The sequence below is a fragment of the Phoenix dactylifera genome, chromosome 16 (genome assembly GCF_051530095.1).
Source record: "Phoenix dactylifera cultivar Ajwa chromosome 16, Ajwa_hap1_PhDact_Kaust_v1.1, whole genome shotgun sequence".
NCBI lineage: Eukaryota > Viridiplantae > Streptophyta > Magnoliopsida > Arecales > Arecaceae > Phoenix > Phoenix dactylifera.
This window is the reverse complement of record NC_143205.1, coordinates 3,673,567-3,693,760: the sequence shown is the minus strand read 5'-3', so window position 1 is coordinate 3,693,760 and position 20,194 is coordinate 3,673,567. Positions and strand designations below refer to the sequence as shown.

Here is a 20,194-nt window from a genome sequence, read left to right as displayed (position 1 = left end):
GTGTGTGGCGATCTCTCTGTCCTTATCAGTTTTTATCATCAACAGGCGAAAATATCAGCTACAATGGAGGACTGATGAATAGATAGCTTCAGTCACCAGGTAGTTTGTTACTTCAGCTATTTTTTTCTTCCCCTTTTCTTCGTCCTTGTTTATATCCAATCTTTGAAGGCAGCATGACAGTTCAGTGTGGAGCCTAGAGTTAAATGTTAAAAAAATCTAGTGCAATTCCTGTCCCTCTTTACCTAATTACCTCCTGGTATCAAAAGATAAAGACAGTATGATAACTCTCTATCAGATTGATGCATCAACAATTTGGAAGATTTCCAGTGGGAGAAATCTTTTTCCTGTCGTCCTGTAGAAGACTTGAATGCAAGCAGCTTTTGTGGATGGAACTTTATGTTATTGGTGGCGCATTAGACAATAAGCTTCTAATGCAGTGCCAACAATGGGAGAAATTATATCCTTCATATATGCTGCCAATCATAACCATTCGTTTTTGTGGGCTCATTCATCAAGCACTCATTTTGGTGTGCTGCTGCAAGAACAAGTGGCTGTGATTGGTGGCGTGCATGGCTATGTGCAGATATAATTTTCTCCCGCATTCGTGACTGAAGCAAGCATTATATGTCATACATATTATACTCTAAGCCACTCTTGGAAGCATACAATAGGCAAAATCGGGAGTTAAGGAAAAGTTAATGCCGGTAGTGTAGTTTATACTAGGTTTAGCGGGTATATGCTTTGTTTGCTGTGTGGAAAAATAAAGCTATTCCATGTAATGATTGAAATAGTCCTGTACTTGGACCTTTGAATGCAAAGGATAACAAGATGTTTGAATGCTATTTGAAGGTAAGGTTGGCTTTTTGGGAAACTAGAAAAGTTTGCCCTTTGGGTCTGGTTCGCTGTATTGGAGAATAAATTTGGATAATTTTCTGAGGTGATGGATTATATTAACATTGTTAACTATAGTTAAATTATAATAAACATTGTATTACATTATTGATTTTGAGTAATATTTGCGTAGCTATAATATAATACTAAATATGACATCATATACACAGTTGGCGAATGTTGATAAATAATACTATAGTTTATTGCATACTGGATTAATCATTTTTATATTATCAATATAATAAAAATTATATTATACTATTAATATTTGTATAGGATAATATAATATTAAAACATGATATACAATATTTTTGACGAGGTATGGTGTAGCAATGTTACAATAGGTGATATATTATCTACAATTAAAATATTATAATATTTTATATTCTAATATTACTTTTTAGTTAATATCTATGCAGCAGAATGTTATGCTAAAATTGACACACAATATAACAGGCTATGGTTGATATAATGATGGTATAACAAAAAAATATATTATATTATATATTATCAGCTAATATTTGTATATGATAATATAATATTAAAATATACAATATTTTTGGCGATGTATGGCCTAATAATAGTTTAGTGATATATTTGTTTATATTATTATCCATTACTAAGATATTATAACATTTCATATGATAATATTAATTTTTTAGTTAATATTTGTGTGGCGGAATATTATATTAAATGACATAGAATATGGCAGGCAAAGGTTGATATAATGATGCTATAATATATCGTAATATTGAATATTGGATTGTAATGTCAAATATGACATGTGAGCATTATTTTAAGTTTCAGGATAATTTAAAATATGTGATATGGTGACCGTGCATATTACATACAATACTGTTATTACTATGGAAAAATAAGTGGAATACTAAACTATATTACAATATATTATATAATGTACACGTAAAGTTGGATGGGTGTTGAACGGGAAAAATCAGCTAAATCCCGTGGCAATATATGATGACCGTTGTGAGATTATCGAATGATATGATATCTCAACAAACCTCAAGGAGCTTGGTCATGGTGGAAAAGTTGTCCCAGTCTGAACATGTTCAAAATGTCGATGTAAAGCCTTATGTTGAAGCATTTGTATATAAAAAATTCCATCCTTGAGGCCTTTGGATATGCTGAAGATTTGAAGGCTAAGTATCATAAGCATTAAGTAGGTTTTCCATGTAAAGAACTACCAAGTTGGCTAACGGCCAAAGGCAAATAATTATTTTTAGTCATACTATTGACGTATTGACTGAGATGGTAGTTTTTCTTTTTTTTTTTCCTTTTGTTAAATTAGATATGAGAGGCTAAGTGTAGGCTATGGTTTGAGGAACCCAACTATTGAATATTTGGTGGTGATATCATATACACGAAATTGTGAGGGGATACTCTAAGTAACTATCATAATGATGGAAACAAATAATATTTCCAATTGATTGATAAATCTACCACTTTCATAAAAGAGCTTATTATTTTGTTTCTTCTATTCGAAAATGAAATATTCCAAATGTTTTTGAAAATTTTCCTTTCGATCACGAGAGAGTTTGATTGTGTGTGATGTGGATGACCGATAAGGATCAACACTTTGCTTTGAGAGGCCGTGATCTTTCCTTCCGGATGTCCCTGACCTATCCACGTGGTTAGCTGGCTTTGGTCAACGTCACTAGGGAGTCTGAAACTTCTTGCTCAAAAGGGAATGTCAGATCCAATTTCACAGCCAAAAAAAGCGGAGGCGGAGATTGGGATCATCCTGTGGTTACCGGATGATGGGAATAACAAAGCAGAAATTTTGAAATGAGCACGAAATGTCTATAAATGAATTCTTTCATTATTCGTTATTTCTGGGTTTTTCCGAACAAAGAGAGGCATCAGTTGACTCCACTTTCGGCGTTCAGCCTACTTCTTTCTCGGCTTTCCTTATTCATTAGATGGGGTATATATATGTGCCATTTCAGAGCCGCTAAACCGAGTCAATTCAAGAGAAGCTAAAGCGTGAGTGATGGAACGGAATTCACTTTCTTTCGCCCAGTTGCAAGCTACTCAACCTATGGAATAACCTATCTTGCAGATCCTGTTACGTCGAGTCTCTGTCTCTATTGCATATCCTTCGGCTAAATAAGCTCTTTTATACACCTCCAGTTAGTATCTATATGCACATTTTTAGATCTCTCATTTTGAAAAGTAGGAGGATCGAACCATTTTTTCTGACTCATTAAAGTTACAAATATGATTTAAGATGTGCATGAAATTATCCACACGAATGGATAGCTTGCAATGCCGAAATATCAGTTAAGAAATAGGATGCATAATTAAGGTTATGGATCGTCGAGATCATATTTGTTTTAAAAGGTAGCATCATGAAGTCCACAACATGCAGTCTGCTAGAGGTAATCCATAATCTGAGAGGTTATATTAGACAATTGTGTTAAAATTGAGACAACCAATGCATGCACAAAACGTAAATGTTGACAAAATAAGGAAGCATTATACCTATCTCCATATAATTGGCATCATCATTTGGTCCCACCAAACACAAATAAGAGTCTATAGTCCCCACATGTCAAAAGTCAACAAAGTCAAAACATCTTGCCGACTCCGGCACTCGAGAGTCATGTATCTTTTGCATGAAAAAAGAATTTAGCTATCTTTGTACGAATCTATTATTGGATCACTCACTGTGCAAATCTCAAAGCTCTCCAAACTTTGTTATTCATCCATGCATAGATCTCAAATCAATTAGTGGGTGATCCACTATGTAAGGGTTAAATGGAATGCTTTGGTTCTATCTTGTGACGATACTTTGATTCTACCTTGCTGGAGATAAATATAGTGCTTTGAACCCATTTAGAGTGATAATTTGGCCAATCACAAAGACCAAAGTAGATTATGGATCCTGCAAGAAATTTTTGTATCTATGTGAAATGTTAAATTCAAAAAAAGGGTTTACAAATTTCCTCTTAAACTCATGATTTCATAGTTGAAAGATGCCCATTGTTGCCACTACGAATTAGCTCGACCAAGGCACCGAGCTGGCTGAGTTGCTGGAGGGCTTGGATGATTAGCCAGCCAAAAGATGGCTCAAGGTCGTGTTGTTCCTCCGAGGCAGCGAGGAGGTGGTCGTTGTGCTCGAATGGCGATAACTCTAATGCTAGATGCTTCCGAGGTGGTGATGAAAGAGGAGATCATGCTCGAACCTAGATCCAATACAAGATCCAACCAAAAATAACAAAGATGAAAAAGTCCTCTGGTTAAAGAGTGTTTGGTGGGGGACCCTCCGATGCCTAATTCAGATGGACTCTAAGAAAACAATGGAGGTGTTGTGAGAGTAGGAAAGCAATAGCATGAAGGCGTAAGAAGGCTCGAGAGCATTTACCTATAGGGTCCTCCAGAAATGGATTGTATAGGTAAGGGTTGGTGCCCATCGCTGAGGGATTCGGGTATACGGATCAACCATTTTTTGTAGCCTATTGCATATTCTGAAGGTTATGTGGGAGCATTTCTCCCGCACATTGCGCTTTATCTCGCCCATGAGGTTATAGAAATTGCTCACGATCATGGCCGGAGTGTCACCAGTTGGGGAGAGAATTTGAAACTTAAAGGACTCTTCGCACGCGTCTAGGTTGGCCACATGGCAGGCTTTGACCAGTTGATCAAGGGCTTTCTGGCAAGCTCTAATTGGTCGGTCTTCCATTTCGGCTATCGTCATCTCTAAGGTGTATCGCTTGCCCTCCACTGCGAGGCTAAGCTAACTTGTTGGTTTAGGTGATGAAAGTAAACTTGTTGGTGAGGTCAACCAACCAAGATGAGCTATCAAGCTATGAGGTCAAGCTGTGAAGCCGTGCTACCCTAGTCATCCCTTTAGTTTTGCCACAAAGGTATTCTAGATATTGCATTTATGAAGGATGTGCCATCGTTTGCACTTTCTGAAGCAGTATCATTCACAACAGGAATATCGACGCAAATAATTAGACATCTGGGTTGATGGCGATATGAGTGATCGTTAGGGGGCGAATGTTTGAAAGACACATGGTAAAGATTAGCTGGGGTACGTGAACCGTTGTGCCGATCCGAGTCATCTAAGGCTCTATAAGGTAGGAGACCAATGTGTCTCCCTCATTTCGAACTCTTATGCTCTAGAGCTTAGAGAGAGACAAACCACGATCAAGCATCTGTAGTTGTTATCAAGCATCCGTGGTCATTTTTCTTTCCATGTTTCTGCCGGACTTTCGCTACCTCATTGGAGTTTTTCTAGCTTTGTAGGTCTTTGATAGGTTCTTCTTAAGCTTTCCTTCCAAACTTTTCTTCAGCCTTCTCGAGACCTTTCATTCTTCTTCCCCCATTTTCTTTCATTCTCCCATGATGGATCCATCTTTGGAGGAATGGTCCACGAACAATAAGAGATTGGGTTAGGGCTCTCCTAACTGAGCTTCCATAGCTTCAGGCAGAATCTAGTTCGAGATTGTCTCGGGTCAGGATACTGAAAATAGTATCTGGAAGAGTCCGACCTTGATCGGATCTGGAAACTTCTCCTTGGAGTTGCCTAGTCCTCCTGATTGAATGATGTCACCTCAGGAGAATCATCTCACCCTCTATGTGGAAACTCTAAGGGTGGGGATGAGCGATTCCTTTTATCATTGTTGATCTACTAAGCTCCATACCAGCTTGTCTCCAATGCTTGAAAAATGATAGTTGGGTTTTTCTATTTTTTGAGGCTCCATGGGTTTGTCCTGACCGTGGGATCATTCGGAGCCTTCTTTCAAGTGAAGATGCATCCCGAGAACAAGGAGTGGTGGTACTTTTCCTACATAAAAGGTTACAACATTCTTACATCCGGCCCTTCATCTCTCTATGGTTGAAAGGACCAATTATTCTTCTTAACCTCAATAGATTCGTGGCTACAAGCCTGCACTTGAAAAGATCCAAACCCTCCACCTTGGCTATATAGTGCTAAAAATGGGGGGCAAGTATCTCTATCCAGCAAGCCAAAGAGTGGACCTTCACAGCTCTCAACACAAAAAGCCAACCCTAGTGGCTTTTATAACAAAAGAAGGGTTCAATGAACAGTCGAGATTTGTGCACCTGATTGTACTCTCGACTCATGATTTTAAAAGATAGGTGCGGCAAAATAAGTTTAAACCTACCGACAGTTGGTTAACTTGACTACTTCCTTCAACCAAGCTAGAAAAAAGGGCATGGACTTAGAAGTTGGGGTTGGGGATGGGGGGGGGGGGGGGGGGGGGGGAGGCAAGTGATGCAACTTAAATCTAATCTGCCTATCACAGGTCGACATATGGCGAGCATTTTAAAAAAAAATTGAATTCAAAAAAAATTAAATTCTTGGTGGGATCCAAATAAGAAAGGTGGTTACGACAATCCCTTGTTTTTGCCTCCAGATCATTAGGCCATGATCGAGTAGGATTTCGGCATCAACGCTCATCTAATTAAGTGATCCTTAGATTGGAATTTAATTTCAATCTAGATCATAGTACTATAAGTGCTGTAATTTTATAACGTATTTATCCAGGCTTAACCCACCCACCAGCCTTCATATCTCTCCAGAATGATTAACTCTTGTCAATATAGCTGGATCCTTCCAAGGCCCCTGACTAAGGCATCTAAGTCCTCTTTCTATCCTAGTCTCGCCATATCTAGTAGTGTTTCATTTGAGCCTTACAGATTTGTTGTGCCTAAATCCTACCCATGCACCTAGGTTCAGTCTCCCCCTGCCATCCTATTTATTTTATGCAGCTTTACTATACTGGAAATCATTTTTATCTTTATTTTGAGTATGTACTAGGCTTCAAACTCACTATTTGCCTACATTTCTTATTAGCATGGCAATTCTTATCTAATTGATATTGCTTAGAATGTGAGCTTAGATAGTTAGCTTGTGTTATTATTAGTTATGGTTATTTTATTAGTTATGGTTATTTTAAAGCTGGTATATGGCCAACCCAAGATATTAAAAACATAGATAATTTGAAAACTTACAATATCTATGTTTGTTGGGCAGTTGTTGAAATTGAACTATAGTAGTTGTTTAGGTCTAAGATCCATGAGTTTATGAGACATTCCTTGTAAAAATTACATGTGTTGCAACTAGTGCTCCAATGAGCCATATTGGCTGTTATACATATACGTATATTTGTATGCTTTGGCTTCATATTTTCCTGACGCAACCCTTTAAATTATATCTCGCCAGAACTAGTTCTATTATTCACAAAGCCCTCGTGCCTTGCACAGTATTTTCTAAATCAAAATGAAATAAGAATCATAGACCTTGAAAAAGCAACAAAAAAGAAGCCCTCATACTAATAAAAATTCATGATCTTTTTCCAAACCCTTATTGTAGAAGTCACGACCATAGTTGGCCCAAAAAAAGATAAAACAGATACAAGGATTAGAAAAATAAATCAGTGGAAAAGCAAATATTGGCCTTGTCGCAGATCTCGGCATCATCAGCTTGGGAAAATTTGCCAAACAATAATAATGAGAGGAACTACGATGCCGAATGCCCATGGAAATCAAAAAGCATCACAATTATTTTCCAAACCCCACAAGCAATCTTGGGTAACAAAATAGGCTAGAAAAAAGTAGTAAATTGATAGTCAATCATCCTATTAACCAGACTATAACTTTTAACCGGACTATAACTTCTAGTCGCTGTGGACCGGAACTTTAAGACCATCCTAAGTTTCAAAGTTTTTTTAATTACCCGTCCCTAACGGCTGCACACACCCATTTTTCAATATGTACACCCGGTTACCAATATATGCTTACACACAGATATAACTGTATCCAGGACACTATAATTGTATATAGAGAGAATATAACTGTGTATAAAAACTAGTATCAGTGTATAATATAAGTGTAAGTATGTGCAAATTTTGCATAAATATGTCCAGGACTAGAATTTAAATGATAATGGATCAGGGACCGAGTGTTGTAGTCCAGTCAAAAAACGACTGGATATTAAGTTCCCCACAAAAGGATACCAGCCAGGAAATCCAGGGCCTCATTACACAACTCAGCATCACCTCAGCAAATTTGCAGAACCACAACAATGGGAGCAGCTGCGAAGCTGCTCAGCCATCAAAAAGCCAGAAACCAGCATTTTTCGAAACCGCTGATCCCCAAACGGCTCACTCAAAAGACCAAACGAGTGACAGCTACAAAGCCCATGAAGGGCAATAGCACATCTGAATAGCAATATCATCAACCGGAAATTTTTTTAAAAAAAGAAATTACAAAAGAGAGCTATCCAAAACATTTGATCGAACATATATATAACAGGCAGAGCAAACCACCCAAAATGGGCCTCATCACAACAATTGCAGACCACAATTTTTTCCGTTTGATAATCATCTTACATGTAACTAACGCTTACAAGAGCCATCCATAATTTTATTTTCAGATGTTCATATTTTTAGGAGTCAACCTTTATTATAATATCAGCATTCAAGATAATTTTTTGCCATACAACCATCTTCTGAAGTTATAGTTAACAGGAAGGCCTTACTTCATTGAATAAAAAAAAAGAAGACTTTCACCAGAAATATCCGGACATGCAATTATGTCAGGAAGTGGCACATCTTCGTTTAACAACAAAAGCTGCAAAGAGCTAAGAACTGAATTTATTTTTGGCAGGATACTAGAAAATAGGGTATCAAGCATCAAACTTTCGCAGGATTTCGCTTGCAGCCCAAAGATATGAAGAGTGGCCATCAATGATATCAGTAACATCAACCTAACAATCACAAAACACTCATTTCATTAACATAACAAAACTAGCATGAATAAGCTAGGGCAAGGATAGCGAGTATTGTCCATACATTTTCAATTCCAGGCACATTGATGGCTTGAATTCCTGCCAAACCTTGGGTCATCAAGCTGCATAATAGGAATTGAGCAAAATTAACCCATCATGAAGGGGGTGAAGATTCTTCTCTCGCAAATTAATATACCTTGCACGGAAAGTAATTCCAAGTATCCAGTCATTTGTGGAGAAAACATTCACAAATCTCCCAGCAACCATCTGTGAAAGCAGCAACTATGAAAAGGTATCCCAAGTTCATAGAAATACATGAAAAAAAAAATAACATGCTTGTTGAGAAAGTTTGAAGAATTTGAAATAATTTTCTAAAATGAATATGCTATTCCATTTATAAGAGCCAGAGAAATGAATGAGTTAATAGGTCTGATTTCTGATTAGTTTATTGGAAAGATCAAAGTGACATTCACAATACTGAATTGGAAAGATAAGGAAAATTTTGAAGAGTTGCAAATAAGATAACAATGCCAGACGCTAAATATCTGATATATCAAGAGCCCCAGGAAAAATTAGATGCAGAAAATTAAGAATTTGATCTAAAATATTCTATAAAAATTGGTAAAATATGTAAGAAGTAAAATGGTTGGTCTAGGATTGATATTGGCTTGCTGTTGCAAAGTTGCTGACAACTCCCTTCATGGAGGTACTATAAGTGTTGGTTACTCCAAGATACGATAGCTTAGCAAGTTTGCATCCAGCTCCTCTGTATGCATGTCCATAGGGAGTGAAGGAATAGCTTCTCACCATCTTTGGGTTGCCAGGAAAAGGAGAAAAACGAAGGGAAGAAGAAACCTATCTTGATTTGGAAACAAGAATGAGCAAAACATACTAGGAAATTGAGAGAGTGGGGAGATTTTGATAGTTTTATCCGTTGGTCTCCCAGTCACAAAGGGTCTTTCAAACATATAAACCCATGTGAAGCAATTTTTTTTTTTTTTGGTAGACAATGTGAAGCAATATTAGGCCATGGTTTCCTTAACTGATATTGGGTGCCATACTAGTTAGAAACTGGGTCAGTACCATACAGACAAATGGTACGCATCATCAAACCCGTACCTCCACACTTCACCCAAGAGTGAGAGAGAGAGAAAAAGGAGAAAGAGAGGGAGGAATGGGGTTACCTGATGGCGGTGGTGGATGTTTCAGACCTCGATCTATGACCTCCAGCTCCTGATAGACAAGTTCTAACCCTGAGGATTTGGAGGTCCTGGAGTGGAAGACAGGAGGGTGGGGAGCTGGGATTGAGTAGGGAGAGGGGGTAGGGCGACCAGCGGTAGCAATTGAGGGTGACCAAAGTGGCAGCAAGGAGATAAAAGAGAGAGGTGACTCAGGAGATCAATGGTGCTGGTTGATCAGGGAGAGGGGGAGGGGAGGGTGATAGGAAGCAGTGGCCTAGGGTGATCAAAAAGAAAGGCGAGGAGAGAAGAGAGATTGGATTGGGATTGAGGGCAGCTGAGAAGCCGAGACGGAGGATTATATGGGGTCAGTTCAAGTTCAACCTAGGCGAATTGGGTTACATCATCTGAAATTGGCTAGAATTGGTTGGTTTGGCCCAATTTCCCCCAATATGGCCTGGTTATCCCATTTAGAAGGCCCAAACTTCAAGATGATTTGAGAATCCTTGATTAGGCCTCAAAGAAGTGGAGAAAGATTTTCTCCTACTGACCCTGCTTTTGCAACATACCCATAAATCTCTCAATGGACTCTTCAGCACTAAACATCTCACAAGTCACAACTAACCTGTCTGATATAAGAACGCCATCAAAGGAAAAGACTTTAAATTTTAGGAATTTGAGAATATAAGAAACTTGGAAATTTAGAAAAAGTGGATAAACATATAGAAAGCTCAAATATCAACAATTAGTACATCTAATATTGCCTCTTTATTCCTGAAAAATGAGATAACCATGCATTCTCTGACTTTCAGAGGGATCTACAGAAAAAAGAATATAGGAGACTAAGATTTTCCCTAAAGTTCTCTGCTTTCTTATGATATGATATATTATTGCTATGGAATTGGGCTATTGAAAGTTGGCAAATCTCCATCTAAGATACTTCCTTTTTCATAGTTATGATAAAATATTCTCGATAGTCTATACATTTTCTTTCTTAATTTTTTTTAGCTTTGCTCCCAAAGATCAGCTTTATCTAAAACAGATGTAAGAGATGAACACAATATCCAATTGAATTTATAATCCAAAGAATGATATTTTTCTTAGAGAATATGACGTATAGGATTCATATAATAAAAGAGTATCAAACCATTGTTTTTGATCATACTTATGACATCTCATCTTCACTATGATTTACAACACAGACACCAAATAGTCACTCTTGACACATTTGATGACATGTAGTACAGAGCCTCCTTGAATTTTGTGTGAACATAATGTTCTAAATTTAGCCCCCTTATAAATTAATGAATCTAACTTTTTTTTGGCAAAAGGAGGGATTTCTTGTTCCTTTTAATAAACACTGACCGTTCATTGTTATCATATGGAATATGGATTGTGGTCCATGAATCTGAATAATGAGTAAATGTTACATTTTACGGATAGTAATGTTTTCATATGATGTATAAATTATATTATTGTGATAACCCATTATAGCCTCTTTGAGTCCAAGTTGAGAGGGGTTGGGGCTGAAATTCCTTAAAGGTACAGAAAAGAAATTTTGTAAATTTCAATACATTTGTTTTCATTCTAACAGGGAATCTTTTACCTTTGGATGCATCTTGTGATTTTCATATGAAATTTGTCACAATTAGTAAAATAGCAACAAATAAATTTTTCACAAGAAATATTTCTTCATAGCAAGCTTTTTTAATAATTCTTGATGACTAAACACTTATCGTATTACTTTTAGAGGCATCAGAAAATCTGAAATGACAGTGTATAGATTACTAGAAATGTAATCTTTACTTAAACAAACCAATATCAGTAACTCAAATAGTTGTGCTCTAAATCAATGGTTCGAATCAAGAAATGCCGAACCAGGCTGAACCGGACCAGTAATTCAAACAGTTATGCTCTAAATCAATGGTTTGAATCAAGAAATGTCGATCTGGGCCTAAATCAGTGGTTTGAATCAAGAAATGCCGAACCGGGCCAAACCGCCCGGTTCAGCCCATACCGAGCTGACTCGGTGGAAAACCAAGTCGGCTCGGCCTTTGGATTCAGTTCCATCCCCGAACCGACCGAAACTGGCCAAAAAAGGTATGAACCAAACCTTACCAGTGAAAACCGGCCTAGAACCAGCCGGAACCATCCGAAACCAGCCGGTTTCATTTGAACTCCATGCGAACCGGCCGATTCGCACCAAGTCGATCCAGTTCTAAACCAGGCCCCTCTCTTTTCTTTGTCTGGTGTTAAAATGATGTTGCCTTCCCAACAACATTTGTAAGCGGCAGAGAACTCCATGCCTTCCCTTTTCTCTTTCCTACTAAGTCAAAAATCACGCAGATTCAGCACTTCGAAAGAAAGATCCAAGACTAAATAAAGTGTGCTTCCTCTCTCCTATCTCATTCTCCTATTTTTTTGGAGCTTAAAAAAATAGCTCAAAAATTATAAAATAAGAGATCCTGCCAAAATTTTCGATTTGGGCTTAATTTTATTATATGTTGTAGATCGATAGATGATCTACATGATGACATAAAAATTTAAATATATTTTTAGATTAAAAAATATTTTTAATAGATAATAATTAAAAACTCAATAAAATCATAAGCGTATTTAGGGGCCTGCAAGCTACTCTCTAAAGAATTTGGTATTCATTCATTCAAGTTTTGATGCGATCATGCACACAATGGCTTAAGCCTAAATTTGAAAAAAATTGAAAAATAAGTAACACTTAATGCATACCCAAGGGCCTAAAAAAATATATGTAGTATCCATTGTTGGATTCTCCATATATCTGAGCTGAAATTAATTTTTTAAAATATTACTATTTAAAAAATATTTTTTAAATTTTAATTTAAAATATATAAATAATACCATAAATTATGAAAATAGTAGTACGTATTACATAATTCAGAAGTAAGTTTTGAAGTAGAAATTTTTTTTTCTGAATTTATGATATTTAAACATATTTTTAAATTTAAAAATTATTAAAAATATATTAATAAATAATATAATATAAAAAATTAGTATTATGTATTAGATAAAACAGATGTATTTTTTGGTGTAAAAAATATTTTCTTCATCGTAACAAAATTTTGCTATTTTTAAAAAATTGATAAACTGACGTAGTTGATAAACCTGCAAGAATGGAGCCATCAAGAAAAAAGAAGTCAGAGTGCGACATTGGTTAGGATAATGGACACCATTGGAAGTGCAACTGGTGCAACACAAAGTTCAAGGAATGAGAAATAACCAGGTTGAAGCAGCACTTAGCAGGTGGTTACCCTGATGTATCTATATGCTGAAATGCCCACAGGAGGTTCGACAGCTGATGAAGAAGCGCTTCGCTGATTTCAGAGTAACAAAGAAGAGGATTTTCAAAAAGGAGGTGGACCGCCGAGCGGCAGAGCCACCTTCCTATCACTCCAGAGAGTTAGAGACGTTTGCTCCAAATGATGAGGCACAAATTTAGGTTGCCATATAGGCGAGTTTAGATTAGCAGCAGGATGAGATGGCCAAGCATAGGGCTCGATTTGGGCCCTTGTACTGTGAGTCAGGCTCTGGTTCTGTGAGCAGCAGGGCAGATCCAAAGTTCATGAAGACCTTCTTAGTCAGAGAGGCCATCAGCAAAGGCGGTGGCCGAATTGCATCTATGTTGGAGGCTTTTGGTAGCAAAAAGAAGCCATCCAGAGAGATTCCACTAGAAAAAGCAATCCATGATTTAGATCCACATGCCTTCTCCAGAAGAGATTCAAAATAGTAGAGAGTTGACTGAATGCTAAAGAAAGATAAGAAGAAGGATATGTGGCGAGCTATTGGATCCTGATTTTACTTCAGCCACATCCCAGCGAATATGGCAGACAATACGTACTATAGGTCTGTTATTTCTACCATACAGCCTGCCGGTCCCGTTGTAGGTCCTCCAAGCTCGAAGAATATCTACGGTGAGCTTCTTGACAATAATAAGCTAGAGAAATGGATTGCCTTATATAAAAGCAAGTGGACCACATACGGACTAACCATGATGTATGATGGTTGGACTGGTCCTACTAGGCAAAGCATTATCAATTTGCTGACATATTGTGATACAAAGACTTTCTTCCACAAGTTGGTTGATGCTTCTGATCAGTTGCAGGACGCCACGTACATCCTCAAACTGATGGAGGTCATTGATCAGATAGGAGAGATATGCAGGTCATCACTAATAATGGGCCACAATATAAAGTTGGCGAAGAGATCTTAATGGAGCGATAGCCATATATTTTCTGGACCTCATGTACTATATATTGTATCGACCTCATGTTGATGGACATTATGAAGATTCGTAAAGTACAGTAGACAATGGAGACAGCCCAAACCATCACTAGACATATTAATAACTATACGTAGGTCCTTTCACTGATGAGGAGGTATGCAGATAGAGATCTTGAGACTAGGAGTCACACGATATGCTACCAACTATATTGCACTTGATAGCCTTTTTGAGAAGAAAGCAACTCTACGTCGGATGTTTGTCAGTCTCGAGTGACAAAAAAGTATACATGCAAAGGTCGACACTGAAGGGAGTAGTGTCGAGGATTTGGTGACGCGGCAGACATTCTGGCAGCAGACCACTACGATGGTGAAGGCTATCAGACCATTGTATGAAGTGCTTTGGGCCGTAGATAGTGAGAGATATCTCCAGATGGACTTCTTGTATCACATGATGGAGAGGGCAAAAATTCAGATCATGGAGGCAGATCCAACGTGTGCTCATAAGTACATCGACATCATTGAGCGACGGTGAGACTACCAGATGGGTAAAGACTTGCATCTAGCAGGTAAGCAAGAACATTAAAAATTAGTATGCTTCTGTACTTATACAATTTTACTAAGATAATAACAAACTCTATCTGTAGCATACTACCTTAACCCTCGGTTTTAGTATACCGTAGCTAGAATGGATATGGATGACTAACTTCTAGCTACTCTGAGCAATGTGATTTACAAAATGAAGCCAGATTCAGAAGTCACGGCCCTATGTATCGAAGAAATAAGTTAACTTAAGTGACATGTGTAGTTAACTCGTATCTTCAATTCTTAACATAGTATAACAAGATTTTTTTTCATGGACCAAAATATTTAAAGAGGGCACCGACAGCTTTGGAGTCTCGGCAGTTGTTGTAAGTAAAAAGTATGAATCCAGAAATGTTACACATCAGGAGGACATTCACCTGGCGATAGATGGTTACTAATATGATACTATCTTATATCCATTTTTCTTCAATATTTTTGTAGCTGAATGATGAATTCATTTTGAGTTGTCCACGAAAAATCTTAAGCGGTTTGCTATCCGGATCATCTTCCAAATAGTCTCCTCAAGTGGCTATGGGCGCAACTGATCCACCTTCTCCTCATACATAGCAAGAAGAGAAACTGTTTGACACAGAAGCGCCTTAACGATCTTGTATATATCCAATTCCACTACAATTTGAGGTTGAGGCTAAAGTGCATTCAAGAGGAAGTGAACCGTATGCAATCCGATCCATAGTGTTTTCGTTGATGATGACCATGATTCTATGATCGGATGGCTTGTGAGCCAGCAGCAGGGGCCGGAGCTTGATGAGCCAGAATTGCCTCCACGATCGGCCATCTTCGTAGCCAGTGAGGCTAGGATCGATACAGGGCAATGGAAGAGAGCAATATTCTATGCATCCTTCTAGCTGATCAGCCACAACAAGGTAGCTAGTTCCATATGCCTCCTTGTCTGACATATCCTCTTAGAGATACAATCGAGAGATGCTTAGACGAGGCCACTACGCTATCCAGACGACCCGGTCATGAAGGCAACATACATCCTTCCAACATAGCCAGGCAGAAGGGCACAAAGGGTAAGTAGGCAGCGAGTGGCACGAAGGGTAAGAAACCAGCTGCACAGTACATTAAAAAAAAGGCACCTACAATCCTAATGGAGTGTCGAGAAGTCAGTTCACTGAGACCAAGAGCAGCAGTTTTGGTAGTCATGGATCTGCTGGCCAAGGAGGGAGTGGAGGACAGAAAACCATAGTTTATTAGACAGTCGCATGATGGTCTTCAATTCACCGGTGAGTTACAGTTTATGCATGTTACACAGGATAGGGACCACAATGCATGATCTGGTGGAGCCCGCCAAAATTCGATTGCATATAGGAGGTGGGCTTCTCGAGGTCATTCAGGACATGATGCAGCAGCAGATATGGATATCGATTTGGTGCGTCTGAGGCATCTTTCGATGGCTACTACCCTACGCAGTCCGGAGAATTTTATGGGTAAGATTTTGCTACTGGCTTATTCGGATGGGCCCCTTCACAACCGTTTTATCAACTAGTTTATCAACCAGAGGACACCTCTTAGAGCCAGAGCTTAAATGAGAGATTCGAGAGTGCTTATAACTTGAAGCGCATTTCTTATGGAATGAACATACAAGACCACAATGCCGCTTGATTAAAGAGATGGGCTGATGTACCTCTTGACTGTACTGATGATCCAGACATCTACTAGAAGTGAGGATGATAGTGTTATTTTGATGATTAACAAGCAATTATCTAGAGCATGCTATAAGTTAAATTGATACTTCATTTATAAGTTCATTACTCTCAGTATATTTGTTTAATTGAAAATGGATAAATGGCCTTGTTCATTTGGATGAATCTAACCTTGAGAATGCAGCAAAGTGTGGTTTGAGTCGACCCATAGGTTGATTGGGTCGACCCCGGCACATCAAGAAGTCATCTGGCACACTCCTGCAAAAATGGCACAAATGAACATTGAGTTGGGTCGACCCAAGGTAAGCATGAGTCGACCCAACCTCCAAAGAACCTCAAAACACAACAGAAGAATGCTCTCTGGATTTACTGAGAGGGTCGACCCACACAGTGGTTGAGTCGACCCAATCTTGAGTCGACCCAAACCCTGAGAGGGTCGACCCAAAGGCAAGACAGAAAGACAGACAGAAAATGGTTCTCTGGAATTACTGAGAGGGTCGACCCAAGAAGAAGTTGAGTCGACCCAAGTGAACTTTGAGTCGACCCAAAGAATGGTTGGGTCGACCCATGGGAAGGAAGGCTGAAATTGAGGTTTCTGTGGTTTCTGAGAGGGTCGACCCAAGGAATGTTTGAGTCGACCCAAGTGAAGGTTGGGTCGACCCAAGGACAGGTTGAGCCGACCCAAACACGGGCTGAACATAACGGCTAGTTGTGCAGAAATGCTTTTTGGACTCCCAACGGCTATAAACGGCTAGTTTCTTCAATCCAACGGCCAGAAAGGACTATTTGAAGGTTGGAGAAGTATTTAAGAGGGAGTATTCATCAGAGGAAGCAAGCTTTTGGGAAAATACATCAAGTGCATTCAAGAGAGAACCCTAGCAAGGCAAGCTTCATCCAAGTGCTTCATTCAAGAATCAAAGAAAGGGATTGAGCAGTTTCAAAGAGGCATCAAGAGCTCCATCATCCCTTGAAGAGTGAAGCATCCTTGACAAAGAAGAGCAAAGCCACTTCAAAGCGATAAATACTTTCTAACTCTTCTTTGTAGTTTATATTGTTTCATATGCTCATTTAGGAGTTTGAATCTTTTCTTTTTGTTTGTCAAACACTTTGTAAAGGTTCGTTGGTTAGCCCGCAAAACCAACAAAGATTTTTGGTGAACCCGGAAAACCAAAGTGTAAAGGTTCGTTGGTGAGCCCGCAAAACCAACAAAGGTTTTTGGTGAACCCGGAAAACCAAAGTGTATAGGTTCGTTGGTGAGCCCGTACAACCAACAAAGGTTTTTGGATTGTGAGCCCGAAAAACAATCCAACTGTAATCCGCGGGATTATAGTGAATTCCCAAGGGGACGCTTGGGGAGTGGACGTAGGTGCTAAGGAGAGCACCGAACCACTATATATTGTTGTGTTTGTGTTGTGCTTGTGCTTACGTTTATTCTTGCATCATCTTCTATCTTTGCACTAGTTTAAATCATTCAAATAGTTTAAGGAAGCATCCACCGCACTTAATTAAGAAAACGTTTAAAGCACCAAAATTTAGAAGAAACCAATTCACCCCCCCCTCTTGGCTTGTCACCTTGGGCAACAAGTGGTATCAGAGCAAGGTGCTCTAATAGTACTCATTGATCTCACAATCAAGAGTTAAAGATCATGACAACCCAAGTGGGATATTCTATGAGTGAGGGACAATTAATTGATAGACCTCCACTATTTGATGGTATAAACTACACATATTGGAAAGCACGCATGCGCATTTTCATTCAAGCACATGACTACGATTTATGGAGTATCATAGTCAATGGGCTACACACAAACACTAATCATGATAAAGAAAGGGCTCAGCAAAATGCAAAAGCCATGAATATTCTATATTGTGCATTGGATGATAGTGAACTTAATAGCATATCTTTTTGCATAACTGCTAAGGAAATATGGAATATGCTTGAAGTTAAATATGAATGCACTAACGTTTCTAGTGAATTTGAAACTAGTTCCGAAGAAGAAGAGCATCAAACTGAAACTGAAAATCTATGCTTTGGAGCACATGAAGATGAGGTATGTACTCGAACACAAAGTGATTTCTCATTCAAAAATCAAGTACATACTGAAGCTCAATCTGATTTTACATTTGATGAACTTCATGATGCTTTTTCTGATTTATACTTAGAATATAAGAAGCTTAGTTTAAAGAATAAAAAGCTAAATCAGAAAAATCTATCTCTTGCTGAAAGCTATAATATAACTCAGAAAAATAATAAATTACTTTCAGAAGACAATGAAAGGCTAACTAAAGAAGTTAACAAATTTAAGCCTATAGTTGAAAAATTTACTATCAGCTCTGAAAAACTGAACTTAATGATAAATAATCAAAGAGCTGAATTTGAAAAGGCTGGATTAGGATATCAATCTTGGTACACACAAAAATCCCTTAATGATATATGTGTTAAATCCTCCACTATCTATCCTAAAACGGATTCTAATTTATCTGATGAACCTAATGAACAAAAACAGAAAATTAAAAATCCATCATCCACTTATATTAAATCAATGTTTGTTAAATTTAATAAGAGTATGCAGAAATACATTCCTTATAATCCTAAATTCTGCAAGCCTATGGACAAAATAGCCATTAAGAAAATATGGGTTCCAAAAGGAACAATAATAGCTAACCTACAAGGACCCAAAAGAGCTTGGGTTCCTAAGTTGAAAATCTGAATATTTTCTGTAGGTGTGTCTAGCACTCAAGGCTCCAACAAAAGATGCTAATTTAGAAATTGGGTGCTCTAGACATATATTAAAGAATGAAACTTAAAATATACTTTAGAAAAATAATTGAAATGAAAAGAATAATGAAATTAGTAATCCTTGCATCTCATCATTCTCTTTGCCTTAGTATCTAATTAAAACATAAATTGGAGGTATTAATCAATTTTGTGATATAGGTAATATTTTTAAAAATATAATCAAATCACTTCATTTTATAGTATGCCTTACTTACTGCTGGATAAGTTGCTAAATGATTAATCAATTTATTAAGAATAACTCTATGAATTCTCTATCTACTTGATTGAGAGTTTTTATCAATGGTATTATCTTATTGATCATAGACATGAGAATGTATACTTGGTATGCCTTTAAATATATGCACTATAAATACCAAGATTAAAGAAACCACTTTTGGCATATAAAATCAACTCATACTAGTATGGACTTAATCTCAAAAGACCTTGTCATTGGTTCACTTAGATTAATTTTTGCAAGGTCAAAGTTTGCTATGTATGTCATCTAGAAAAATAAACTAGAATCATTTCTAAATTTGAAAATATTGTTTCCACCTTTTAGCCGTTGGAAATTCTCCATAAGAACTTATTTGGATCTCTAGGATTGTGAACCTAGGAGATAAGCTCTCTAATTTTGTAATTATGGATAATTTCTCGAAGCTAACATTGGTTTGGTTCTTGGCACTTAAATTGAAATATTTTTCTGCATTAGCATAAACTTACAAAAGGTTTCAAATAAAAAAAAAAAAGGGATTTGTAAACTGTGAAAGTATCATGGCACAGTTGTGAAAACCAATTTGTCAATAAGGTTTGCACAGAAAATGGTATTGAATACAATTATTTTTGCACCAAGAACACTATTGCATATAGGGGTTATAAAAATATAAAAATAGAACCTTTGTTTTATAAGGTTTCTATTAAATCTATTTTTAAAGAAAACCCCATGTGAACTCATGAAAAACAGAAAATCAAATGGTGCATACCTTCATGTTTTTCAGTTATACATATTATGTTCTCAAGAATGAAATATATGCCAAATCTGATAAAACAAGTGTTTCTTTGG

General features: G+C 37.5%; 1 protein-coding gene across 3 annotated transcripts in view; it reads right to left on the bottom strand.

The window, feature by feature from the left end:
- Nucleotides 1-8,326: 8,326 nt before the first annotated feature.
- The window catches only part of LOC149751090 (transmembrane and coiled-coil domain-containing protein STS1-like), an 81,228-nt gene continuing 69,360 nt past the window's right edge, over nt 8,327-20,194 (bottom strand). For 2 of the 3 annotated variants that reach the window (XR_016398710.1, XM_089927840.1), the window contains exons 14-16: nt 8,868-8,938; nt 8,736-8,793; nt 8,327-8,650 (exon numbers count right to left, since the gene is read on the bottom strand). Coding sequence is in view for 1 of the 3 variants with exons in the window: in XM_089927840.1 (XP_089783966.1) it covers nt 8,570-8,650; nt 8,736-8,793; nt 8,868-8,938 (210 nt within the window). In the remaining 2 variants the exon portion in view is untranslated. Of the gene's footprint in view, nt 8,651-8,732; nt 8,794-8,867; nt 8,939-9,855; nt 10,479-20,194 lie in introns of those variants that run through there. The other variant, XR_016398709.1, reaches the window with a different exon arrangement.